The sequence below is a fragment of the Plectropomus leopardus genome, chromosome 16 (assembly GCF_008729295.1).
Source record: "Plectropomus leopardus isolate mb chromosome 16, YSFRI_Pleo_2.0, whole genome shotgun sequence".
NCBI lineage: Eukaryota > Metazoa > Chordata > Actinopteri > Perciformes > Serranidae > Plectropomus > Plectropomus leopardus.
The window spans coordinates 8778009-8791367 of record NC_056478.1 but is presented as its reverse complement, the minus strand read 5'-3'; the positions used below and the strand labels follow the sequence as shown (position 1 = coordinate 8791367).

The 13359-nt window shown below is 39.1% G+C and overlaps 1 protein-coding gene across 1 annotated transcript; it reads right to left on the bottom strand.

Annotated features, from left to right (window-relative positions):
* Positions 1–697: 697 nt before the first annotated feature.
* gnpat2 (glyceronephosphate O-acyltransferase 2) lies at positions 698–12144 on the bottom strand. Its single transcript, XM_042503440.1, has 16 exons — positions 12066–12144; positions 10419–10619; positions 10148–10324; positions 8044–8173; positions 7793–7920; positions 7598–7673; positions 6450–6601; positions 5986–6116; positions 5292–5533; positions 3277–3534; positions 3104–3183; positions 2662–2802; positions 1448–1547; positions 1272–1365; positions 1087–1148; positions 698–919 (listed from the first exon to the last, which is right to left on the bottom strand). Exons 1-16 carry the CDS (start codon positions 12075–12077, stop codon positions 867–869), a joined length of 2037 nt encoding a protein of 678 aa, XP_042359374.1. The 5' UTR covers positions 12078–12144; the 3' UTR covers positions 698–866.
* Positions 12145–13359: the final 1215 nt, after the last annotated feature.

Below are 13359 nucleotides of genomic sequence, written 5' to 3'. Positions count from 1 at the left end.
GAGTGCAGAATTAAAGGGACAGTTCACCCCTAGATCAAAAATACTTTTTTCTTCTCTGTCCTAGTGTTATTTATCAGTTTTATTGTTTTGCTGTGAGTGTTTAAAATATTGGCTGTAGAGATATCTTCCATTCTCTACAATACAATGGAGCTTGGATTGGATGGATTAGTATTTTTTGTTTTGTTTTGAATTTTCCCATTTTTTTAATTCAGCTAGTTTCTAGAGTGGGTCTTCTTGTTTCAGTTTAGTTTGTGTTGTTTGAAATGCTTAGTTTAAAGTTTTTATCTGTGTCATTATTAGTTTTTTGTTCATTATTATTATAATCAGGGGCAGGATTTAGGAAGTTCGGAATTGGTATTCCAATACAAACACAACACTTTCAGTGGTGCTAGGCGAGCGAGCAGGAAATGCACACTTCTGTTGTGTTGGCAGGTGTAGTTTGGTAGAAAGAAAATAGTTCCTACATGAAGCTGCTCATAACAAAGTCTGTGGATTATCTTGAGTAAGCAGGTCATGATTTCTGGAAAGAGACATTCCTGTTGAGTTTTTCCAAATGTGTTTTTTTGGCGCTTTGAGCATCACATGCTGAGTGCCATCTAGCTCCATTATACTGGAGACAGTAGACAACTCTACCGCTGATATCTCCAACATTCAGCAACTCGCACCAAAACAAACTAGATAGATAAATAGCACAACAGGTAACAGGAAGAATATATATTTTTGATTTTTGATCTAAAGCATCCCTTTAAAATGCAGCAAACCTCTGATTACTGCATAAAGGCACAGAGGGAATATGAGGCTGAAAGGGTCAAGCAGGGGTAAACAGGACTGAGCTGATACTGGAGATGGATCCGTTCCAATGGAGGCTAAAGTTTTGCGTCAGGTGTAGTCTGGAGCATCTGGGGAGGGATTTTCCCAGCTACAGAGAGAGAGGAAGAGAAAAGAAATCCCTCAGGCTGCTGTTGGTTGGTGCAATACACACAAGCAAGGGCAAAATCCTAAACACATGATGAAGATATTGAAGTCAATGTGAGATTATTTTAAAGGCGGTGACATAAACAGTTGTTTTGGGATAAGCCAACTCACAAAGTATATCATCAATTCGTCTCAGAGCTGCTTTATTCACTCTGTATTCGTTCTGCTCGGACCTGTGATTACAGAACAGACAGAGAAACTTGACTTTGGCATCCGAAATACAGACAGCTTCTCAAGCACCACAGAAAATGAGCTTAAAACCAAACAGATTTGCAGGGGCTAATCTCGTTACTCACGCCCTCAACTTTGTCACAGTCTCCAGTCTCCGCAGGGCCGACAAAACGTTCTTCTGAGTGTCAGACGAGAGGGCTTCATAAGTGCGAAGCTCACCTGAAACGCACTGATATGATTATGGGGAACGATTAACACAATGAGATTAATTCTGGAGGTCAGAGGTCACATTCTGTTTCACCTGAGAGGATGAGCTTTGTAGCCAGGCTTCGCACAGCAGGAAGGAACTGTTTCTCAGTGAACACATTAACTCCGTCCTCACAGAGGTACCTGAACATCACCTGGACATAAAAACACACCTGATCAAACAGAGGGACATAAACCACCTATATGCCAGATTTACAGAGCCCTGGGGAAGAAAAAATCCTCATCACTCACGTCTATAATTAATTATTTGGAAGTTTTATACTTATTGTATTTAAACAGAGCAGCCAACAACTGGTTATAAACTACTTAACTTTATCTCTATTTTCTCTATAATTAATAAAAATAAGTATTTAATCTCCAGGTAACTTTCTGGAAAATTTGTGAGAATTACAGCCCTGTAAATGAAAGTGCTCCCGATTTATCTCTCAACATGAAGGTCTCAATTTTACGTAAGCATTATGCAGTCATTTGAGGAAAAAAAATCAGCTGTTTTTCTGCATTAATGAGATTATTTTTTCAGAATTATGAGAAAAGTTTTCATAAAAAAATCTGCTAGTTTGAAATAACAATGATTTTTATCCTGTTAATTCATAAAAAGAAGAATAAACAGGATTATCCTGTTATTTGAGAAAAATAAGAATAATTGAGATCATTGTCTCATCCACAATTTAAACGATTTTTATTTATTAAGGTTAATCATCTTGTCGGGAATTCACGAGAGATTACATCTCTTTAATTCAGAAAAATGAAAATAAGATTATCTCACTGAAAAATCTATAATATTGGCATCTCATTAATTCACAAATAAAATAATTGGTAAGATTATATCTAAATTCCGAAAAAAAATAGAATTCATGGAATTTTTATCGCATTGAGAATTTAAGAGATTTAAAAAAAAAAAATCTAGATTACTATATGGTTAATTCAGAAAAACGACCACACGGCCAGGAATAACATCGTGCTGAAGAAATACTGAATTGTTTATTTTAGTGTGGTGTTTACTCGTTCATTTTTGTTGACCTAAAGTAAAAGTCAAAAATGACACAAAAAATCCTCGAATCAGAATAAAAAAAAGTGCAATCTGTTCACCTGAATAATGTAAACTACCCCAAGGTTGCTTAAACACCCAAATTCCCAGAATAAATACAGAGGTCATAACTTTGTGTCCTCAGTGGTTGCTACACTTGTCAGCAACATGTGCGTACTGTAGTGCATTTTCTCAATGTGAGGAGGCAAAAGTCGAAGCACCTGATAAGAGTCTATGAAGGGTTGCAGAAGTGCCTGCAGGAAGGATAACACTTCCAGCCCCGCGTCTGACACCGTCACTTCCTGTTGAGTGACGTGGACTGCTCCACACTTCTTCAGGAGGAAGCACGCCTCCTCAAAGTCCTGATTAAAGGAAAGACAGATATCAACAGGCAGATTCACACAGTATCAATAACAAGGCAACAATATTTTTGACTCTTTTAGTCTTACGATGTTGCACACATGGTTGCAAATGCACACCAGTCGACCTGAACTGATTCTACTCTGACTTCAAATGAAGTTAAGCCCGTCCAGTTTGTCAGAGCTGTGGTGATGTTTGCACCAAACATTTTATTACCACGGTTTAACAGGACAATAATCCTCTTTGGGAACTTTGTCCTGAGATGCCCGAAGGAAGCAGAGCCCTGAAAGATGAGGGTGTTACCTGGGACGACTTTCCAGGGATGAAGATGAATTCGTGGGAGAAGACGTCCTGTAGGAAGCAGAAGAAGGCGGAAAGCTCGTCTGTGAACAGAATAGCAGATCACAATTAAGAAAAGGGAAAATATATAATTAAATCTCACAGTGTGTTAGTTGAAAAAAATGTTTAACCCTCACCTCTCTGTGTGGTCTTTGTGACGTGTATGGCTGTTGCAAGCATGGCAGGACGCATGAAAACGTGCAGACATTGATTCCTATAGGAAGCCAGCATCAAAACCGCTGCCGCTGTCCTGATCACATCCTCCTCCGGGCTGATTGGATGCTTCCTCTTGCGTTCTTCCTCCTGAACCAGGTAGACACGCCCCGCTTTATGGTTAACTATGGAGCGATGAAGCGCCACAGTGGATGACATCACATCTGCGTCAGGGAATTGTCCTGCAGAAAATGATGTCCACACTTTTATTATTAAAGTATGGAGTTTAAGATTTTTGCATCAGCCTCTGCATAGTTTGTAGTGTGGTTTCTATGTATGTGTGTTTGTGTGGCTGCATGTGTGTATTTTCACACACACGAGACCTGTGAAGTGAAACAGTTCAGTAGGGTCCTCTTAGGATGAGTTACTTAAAGTGCATTAAGCTCCTAAGTGAATCTGAACGCTTGTGCCAACCCACATTCATCTAATCTGTCTGATCTACTTCAGACGGGGTTGAAAGAGCCTTTGGTGTCCCGAGGTGAGACGCAGATACATCCAACTCAGTTACTTTTCTGCATTAACTTTGTTGGGTTCAGTTGTGATGCAATATGCAAATGCCACCTACTGGTCATTCAAGGGAAGAGAAAATAAAACTCCTGAAAAGGCCCATTGAAAGGAGATCACTTAACTCAATCATGTGCTACAGTCTGATGCTTGTGCTAAATCTAAAAATAGAATTACGGACTCGTATGTCTCCATAAACCGGCCAAGTTGCAGTTACAGTTCACATCCAGGATGCTTCACACACATCTCTCCCCAGCAGCACAGGAGATCTTTACAATGAGCACAGTTTCAAGATTAATGTCATCATTTCAGTATCTGACCAAATGTCTCCCCCTCTGTTCTTAAATAAGATGTAATGGCCTGAAATTTTTTTGCATAACAATATGATGTCAAAGTGAATCTGACTTTTGACCTTTTGAATATATAGTGTTGTCAATACACAAATTCTGTGAGGTCACAGTGACATTTGAGCACCAAATTTTCATTAGTTCATCCTTGAGTCAGAGCAGATCTTTGTGCCAAATCTGAAGAAATTCCCTCGAGGTGTTCTGGAGCTATTGTTGAAACGAGAATGAGATGGATGCAAGTGACGTATGACCACCAAAATCTTATCAGTTCATCACTGAGTCCATGTGGATGTTTGTGCCAAATTAGAAGAAATTCCCTTAAGGCATTTTTCAGATACCATGTTCAGTTTTTGGGGTTGAAAGACTGGAACCCGAAAACATTGCCAGCATGGAGACAAAATATTTGACCAATAAATATGAAACAAATTAATTCAAATCACTGAGTTATGTTTTTTGGTTTTTGATTTTGGTATGGGGATATTTTTGGAGAAACGACCATATTTGTAAACTGTAAAATATGTTAACAGTCAACAATGACCACAAAATGAGATGGACACAAGGTCCCCAAAATTCTAATCAATTTGTTCATGAGCCCAAGTGGACCTCTGTGCAAAATTTGGATAAACTCCTCCAAGGTGTTCTTGAGATATGGTGCTCATGAGAACGGGACGATTGCAAGGTCATAGTGACCTTGTCCTTTGACCACCAAAATCTAATGAGCTCATCAAATTTGATTAAAAGTGGACATTTGGGCAAAATTTTCAAAAAGTACCTCAAGGTGTTCTCGAGATATCATGTTCCCTAAAGGCGTTCTTAAAATATTGTGTTCAAAAGAATGAGATGGAAGAGGTCACAGTGACCTTTGACCTATGTCCACCAAAATCTAATCAGTTCATCCTTGAGTTCTTTTGGACATTTGTGCCAAATTTACAGAAATTCCCACCTGGCGTTTTTGAGACATTACACCCACGAAAATGGCACAGACCGTCAACTCGAAAACATAATACCCACAGCCATGGCTATGGCCCTTGCAGAGGTATATAAAGATACAATTTTTATAACAAATAAATAAAAATCCATTCACCCACCAGGCCAGTTCAGGCGAGCCCCAAAGTCCAGCGCCAGCTTCCTGAGCCAGAGGGTTTTTTCTGTCAGCTGATGCCACAGCAGACCCTCCTCTGTTAAAACTGTGGTAGGAGCCTGCAGCAACAGGCACGCCATCAGAGACCACGTGCTGATCAGAGAGCCCTTCTCTTGGATCCTTACCATCAGATGAGCCAGCCAGCTCACACAGGCCTGAGCCTCTGCGCTGGGCTTCTGGGGAAGGTCTCTGTGAACAGATGTAAAGGGAGAGAAGATGCAGGGAGAATGAGAGGACACACATACAGGGTGCAGTATGTTACAGTGAGATAGGAAAATTCTGAAAGACACAAAAATTGAGTGAGAAAAAAATGCTTGAAAAACTTTTCACTCGTTTCACAGTTTACCCTTGCAAAACTTTTTTTTTCAACTTTTCTTAAGTCATTAACACAGGAGAAAAAAATGGGATCAGACTTAGAAAATGGGTTTTTTCTCACTTTACCATAGAAAAACAGCACTACTGCGGACAGTGAGGTCATGCTTTTTATTATTTCTGCAAATTTATAGGGTTAATAGTGACTCAAAATGGAGTTTAGAATGTGTGATTAGTCTGTTTATTAAGGCTGATTCAATGTTTCTTTTCAGACTAAATTTGACTGTGTTTAGACAGAAAAACTATATGGAGGGACTTTTTTTTTCTACCTGGGTATGAGGTTGTACTGGCTGCGGTTTATCTTTCCCTGACACAAATGTCGGACTGACATGGGGCGGCCAAAGGTCACATGCATGCTGCCGTAATCTTCCTGGAGCACTTTGCTAGCTTTCAGCAGACCCTGTGGAGAAAAAGCAAAGCTGGGAGTGAATTACACGCCAGAAATAATCGGCTTTATTCATGCACAAACCCTTCTGACCTACACTAAAGAGTTATTGAAGTCTGAGACAAAAATATATTGTTTGCAATTACAATAAATACATTTTTTTAGTATTTTTACATACTTTTACAAACAAAATTACACATTGGTAAGAACTCAGAGAAAGACAGAAGTAATGGGGCATCTGAATCCAGTTAAGCTTCACTATAAACTGAATGCTGGAAGTTAGTTAGGCTAATTAGACTGAGTTGATTAGGAATTGTTGGTGAAGCAAGTAATGTGATCAGGACGTACTGTGGTGCTTTCTTTGGGTTTAGGGATCCCCAGTAGCTCGTGGGCGAGCAGGGACTCCTCCAGCACTCGGTCGTAGCTGATACTGATGGGGACCAAGGTGATGTCATACACCTCACCTTTAAAGTAAGGCTCCAACACCATGTGCATCATACCTGCAGACACATGCAGATACAATAATATTTTGTAAAATGGCAATGCATAAATGCAACTGTTTTACTTTGTTGGTAACTCCAAGTAACTTGTGGGAACTTATGACCAACTGGTTGGGAGGAATGCAGTATTTTGAACAAACGTAAATACACGCTACCACCACACAGAGGCAGTATCTACCCCTGTACACAGTGGCATAAAACTCAAATTGGCACCTCATGGTTGTCTGTTTGTGCCAAATTTGAGGACATCCCCTCAAGGTGTTCTCGAGATATCACAATATACAAGAGTGAGACAGGTGGGGTCACAGTGACCTTCACCTTTGGCTACCAAATTCTAATTAGATCATCCTTGACTCAAAGTGGAAGTTGGTGCCAAATTTCAGGAAACACCCTTAAGGTGTTATTGAGATATCACTTTTATGAGAATGAGACAGATGCAAGGTCACAGTGACCTTGACATTTGACCACCAAAATCTATTCAGTTCATTCTTGAGTCAAAGTGGACGTTTGTGCCGATTTGAAGATATTCTCTCAAGGTGTTCTCAGGACATCACATTCACAAGAATGAGACAGATGCAAGGTTACAGTGATCTTGACCTTTGACCACCAAAATCTGATTACTTAATCATTGAGTCAAAGTGAATGATTGTGCCAAATTAGGAAAAAACACACTCTTGAGATACTGTGTTCACAAAAATGAGATAGATGTAAGGTAACCATGACCTTGACCTTTGACCTATGACCACCAAAATCTAATGGGAATGGAATGGGATGGACAGATGGACAACCAATCGCTGGCACAAAGACCAATGAATATGAAAAAAAAGAAAAATTAAATTGCTGAATTATGTTTTTGGAGACACACTGGTCTGGGAAGTGGTTGGAGAAAAGACCTAAACTGTCAACAGTAAGATCTATTATCACGCAACAGAGACCACAAAATATACGTTCTGACAAAAACAATTTTCTACACACAAGTTCTAAATTGACACGTACCTAACTTGGGTATCAGGGACTTCAGCGTGCGACTCCGTAGGCCCTCTATATAAAACTCCACAGGAGCAAATCCTCTCTACAGAAAACACATTTAACAGTTGGCAGCACTTTTTACAGATGGTCAAACACAGCAGCTGATATGGACTGAGGAAGCCGTTTCCAAAAGAGGTGATGTAGCAGATTATTATGTCTTACCTTGACAATGGTTCTGACATATTCTGACAGCACTGCCCAGTATAGTTTGTCAGAGCCAATGGCGCGTCGGATAAAAAAAGCTCCCGAGCGCCGCAGTATCTCTCCGACCATCTTCATCCCTGCGAGAGCTTCATAGTGGAAAAGAAATAGAAAAAGTGAGAAGTGAGTGTCTGCAAGCAAAGAAATAAGTCATCAAAACGTATACATTAACCAAAAAATATTCTGTTGTTTTAATTCAAATAGATACTTGCGAATTCCAGCAGCAATAACAGGTATGGGGATGTCGTAGGTGAAAAGGATGTAGGAGATAACCAGGAAGTCCACATAGCTCCTGTGATTGGGCATCAGGATCACAGGATTCTCCTGAATGGCTTGTTGGAGCTGAAAAGGACAGAAAACAGAAGAATCTAATACTGTATCGGCTTCTTAGTAAAGTAGATTAGGAAGCAATACTTGTTTGATATATCACATTTATCATAAAAGTGGTCCATTGCAAGAAAAGCAACCACTGTGTCATTCATTTAAACACAAGTTTGAATATGCTAAAACATTTTTTTTAAATCAAGAAAATGAATAAGATTAGCTTCTCACTGCAATTGTTGAAAAGACACTGCTTAATCTGGCAGTTTCTCTTCTGTTTTTGTGGTGAGGCAGCTTTATTTGTATAGCACATTTCATACAACAGGGCAATTCAAGGTGCTTTATGGAGCAGTGCAATATAAAAACACAATAATGGATACAGATTTACAATAAAAGAGTAAAGAGATAAGATATAAAAGGTAAAATTAATTACTACATGATTAAAATCTTTCGAAATAAAAATCACCATGAAAAATAACAGACGTGCAGACAAGAGATGCAAAGATAAAAATGATATAAATATAAAACAAACTCAGGTTTACAATATGTAAACTCTTCTTAAACCATGTTTAAGAAAAAATACAATAAATCTACCTTGTAGCTTGTATATATATATATATGTGTGTGTTGTCTGCATATATCTTAGTGTATAGGCACACTGTTACTTATCACAGCTGTGCTGTTTTAAACAGGTGAAGGGGGCGTGGCATAGGGGAAGGAAGCAGAGGGAATTGTTCGGGAAGGGGTGTTTGAATTTGTTGGGTGAGAAGAGACAGAGGAGTGAGGTTGAAGCTGTGCAGCCTGCTGCCAAGAAAAAAACAAATTTAACTCCTTTTTATGGCGGTTTCCTAAAATGACAGAGAGCAGCAGAGAAACCTGTGCGTGTGGAGGACCGTAAAGACTGAGCGAGCCATCGAGCAGAGGCCAAAAGATTTCCTGTCTCACTTCAACAGCTGGTGAGTTTGATTTTTTTTTGGACTTTATTGTTGTTAGAAAGCAGAGATCTTTCCTGGCTTGTATTTTTGCATTTAGAGGGGAGGAAATTGAGGAAATTGGACATTTCTTTGGTTGGTTTACTCTGTCTCATAAACAAAGACTGTTTTTGAGTTTGACATAGTGGACACTGTAGTGGACATTCCTCCAGTTGTTTCCTTGTACTCTCATTTGGGGAAGGGGGCTGTTGGCGTAATAAGTTGTGTTACATTAGTTTTGCCTTCATAGTTCCCACTGGGCGCATGCCTTCAAACTGTATGATGGTCTTGCCATCATGAGGTGAATGGAAATAAATGCAAAGTGATCTGGCTTGATTAACCAATATTGTGTTAATCAAATAGTATATTTTGAAAGACAAGCTGAGGGCCACAGTTGGCCCCCAGGCTGGACATTGAACATGACTGTCTTGAGCAAAAGCAAATGCCACAGTCCGTTTTCTCGGTTTTTCCGGTTTCTTTGGTCATGCAGCACCGATTTCAAATGAATTTGCGTCTTTCTGCTGCATAGACATCCTAGTTTTATGAAAAGATCATCTTTTCAGCGATTAAATACTTATTTGAGTAAGAAATTGCAGTAAGATTACAGGTGAAACGATTATTTTAAAGGAAATATTAAAGGACATTGCATCTAAGAGTTTCTTATTGCCTCTTAGTTTACATCTGTGGATTGATCACAGCAATAACTTAAAAAAACATACTGTCTTACTTATTTTCCCGAAATTTTTTAGTGCTTGATTGTCACAGATCACCTTAAAGACAGATATCTCAAAATTTGCATAAATGAAAGTACACCTAAGTGCATGGTTAGATACTACATGTGGAAAGTGAGAATATATGCTTTTAGGCTAAAGCAAACCACTAAGATCTGCTGCATACGAAATAGGAAAACAGTTATTTAGAAGCTGCAGTGGAAGGTGGACTCTCTCTGTGGTGTAATACGAAATATTTTTCATTTATGCACTGTTACTCTGAGCTCAGTATTGATTAGTGAGTCGGTCCTGACCGTGTTGAGTCCCTCCATGTTGACATAGATTCCGGTGAAGAGCCTCTTAAAAACCTTGCTGAGTGTGTAGCCCATCAGCCTGATGAACCCCAGCTGCAGGTTTTGAGACATTTCCTCCATAATCCCACAAGCCTCCTCTTTCACCTCCTCCACCGATGACCCCGTCTCCGTAGCGATCTGAGTAGAAACGCAGGAAAAACACTGACTCAGTGATTAAGAAGCAGCAGTGTGAAACTTCTTTGCTACGTCTTTTCAAATCACACCATCCCACCTCCTTGGCCACGTAGCGCAGATACTGGGACTCCAGCACGGCTTTGTTGAGCTCAGCTCTGGAGCAGGACGGGGATCCTCTGTAAGGGCTCGGGCTGAAGGTCCTGAGGGCATGGCCGAGATCACTGCTGCGCCTCCTCTCCTCCAATATATCCACAAACTCCAGCTCATGTTGCAGCCCTGCTCTGCCTGAATCCCAATACTGGAGAAGGAAGTGATGCTGATGTTAAAACAGTGTCGTCAAAATGGCAATTTATTGATACATATATGTTCTGAATATTTGAAACAGTTTCAGTACTCATTTTCCACAGTAGAGTTTTCTCACTTTAAAAACATAAAACAACATAAAAACATAGTTGATCTGCCACTGGGTGTCCTTGTTTGACTATATGGTATGTTAAAGGAAAGAAATAGAAAATGAAATAAATATTGGGAGGTTACTGGTACCAAGGGAACAAATAGCAACCCAGCAGCCCATGGCATCAAATTATCTATATTAACAATAAAATGTCAGAAATCAGAGAGTTATTAGCCTACGTATGAGAGTACACAGGTTGTAAAAACAGTGGGAAAATGAAAACCCACATAATATGTAATAAAAGTCAAGTTCATAGATTTTTTTATTCATAGATTCTGAATTTTTAAATAATATTCAAATGTTTTATTTATTAAACATCTTAAAACACGTCTAAAGGAGATCTTCAAACACCCAGGAGTCCATTAACGTCTTTATCTACTAACAGAGACACACAACTTCTTATCTGCAGTCTTTTGTGTTTTGAACTATGACCTGCTAATGCTGGTGCTGTATCGAAGTGCTTTTCCCCGTCGAATAGTGTTTCCCCCTGTTAATGCATAGTTTCTGCCTCAGTGGTTTGGTGGGGTCACAGCTGCTCAAGGACTATATGTGATTAAAAAATAATTCATTTTTTCCTTATAAAAACCATATATGTTTTTTTTTTTTTTTAAATAAAATAAAATAAAATAAAAGTTTGGCAAACATGCTCAGGAGCAGCAGAGTAAGGATCAGTTATCATTAGTTATCATTTAGGGTGCATTAATCAAAGATGTAGTGTTAAAATGACTTTGAATAATATGAAATACAGCTTCTAATATACAATGTGCTTAATGATTATTTCATAAAAAGAGGTGGAGTAGGGGGAAAATAGAGGGGTTAGGAACAACAAAAATACAAGATAAATAAGATCTAAATAACATATATAAAACATTTAAATTATAATTATGTAAGTGCTTCAAATAAAAATAAGTGATAAAGTAATTAAAACACACTTTCTTTGGTTCGTAATAAAACCATAAAGTGCACTATAATCAGCAACATTTCTAAAATATGTTTATAAGTAGGTCAAAGTTTCAGCTGCTTATAGCCCCAGCTTTATTAGACAGACAATGTGTGCATTGTTTACAACTACATAATAGCCTCGGCATAGACTGTCAAAGCAAACACATCAAAGTTAGGCCATTTTTGCTTATTCGGGCTCGATGTCAGCACTCGCATAATGCAGATACTTTATAGTAACTTTTAAAGCGCGAAGAAGCTCAAACTGCGCACGAGAACAGTCGACAAAGCGAACTGAAAGGATGCAAGTCTGCATGAAAACATTTCAGCAGGTGCTGACGGGTTTCTTACCGTGTTCGTCATATTTCACAGGAACATAAACCCTCGCAGGTGTCTGTCCCCGCTTGTCCTCATCGACTTTCGTTTTCAGTCGCACTTGAAAGCTTCCTTCTCAGCACCCTGCCTGCAGCGCAGCTCCCCCGCGAGGCCAAACCAATGGCGTGGCTGGGTTTAGGAAACTCCTCCCGTCTGTTGTAGTGTGTGGTCCTTTGCTCTTGAATAACCCCTAATAGTATTATGCACGCTAGTGTGTGCAGCAAAGTGAAACAAGCGAGTTTTGCTGCTTGCAGAAAGACAAATATCTGAACATGCAAAATGTCTTAGACTCAGATTAAGTGTGTTGTGCAAACTTTGGTCAGCAGAACAATTTCTGTGTTTCTGTGCAGGTCATCAGTCAAAGGTACTCTCTGTTTTCACATGGGGGTTCATGGAGGCTTAAAAAGTAACTGCATGTTGTATTGTAGTATGACAATGTTGATGTTGACTATGACAGGGTGACAGTAACAGTCCACATTGTACTTGTAGTACCAATGATGATAGAGTGGCAGTAACGGTACGTATTGTTGTACTTGTAGTACTGACAATGATGGTGATAGGGTGACAGCACATATTGACAATGTTAATGTTGCTGATGATGATGATTGGATGATAGTAATACTACACATTGCATTGTAGTATTGATGATGATGTTGATATGAGAGTGACAGAAACAGTACATATTGTATTGTAGTATTGATGATGATGTTGATATGAAAGTGACAGTAACAGTACATGTTGTATTGTAGTATTGATGATGATGTTGATATGAAAGTGACAGTAACAGTACATATTGTATTGCAGTATTGATGATGATGATGATGATGATGATATGAGTGACAAATAATAACATTGAATTGAACTGAAGATGATGCCTGCTGAGCAGCGGCCTGCATTTTGAGCATATTTGCTCAAAATGCAGGCAAAGTCACGCAATAACACAAACAAACTAACTGATTGAGGCAGCCCTAGACCAGCAGCTCCTATGTTCACTGAGGCGAAATGATGTTTTTGTCAGTGGAGTCTGGCTTTGAGGAGAGCATGGATTAAGTTTTACTTTTAAGTGGAAAAGAGTAAGGAGCATATGAATGGATAAGACTTCAATTTAACTGCACGAGTGTGAAAGGTTTTAACAGATGTTTTGCTGTTGCTAAAAGTGGACCCCCAGGACATTGAACAAGACTTTTCTCAATTTTTGGATTTTTCGTTTATCAGAGTCATGCAAGAAAAACGTTTCCTGAGGTATTCCTTTAAGTAAAGGATGTGAAAC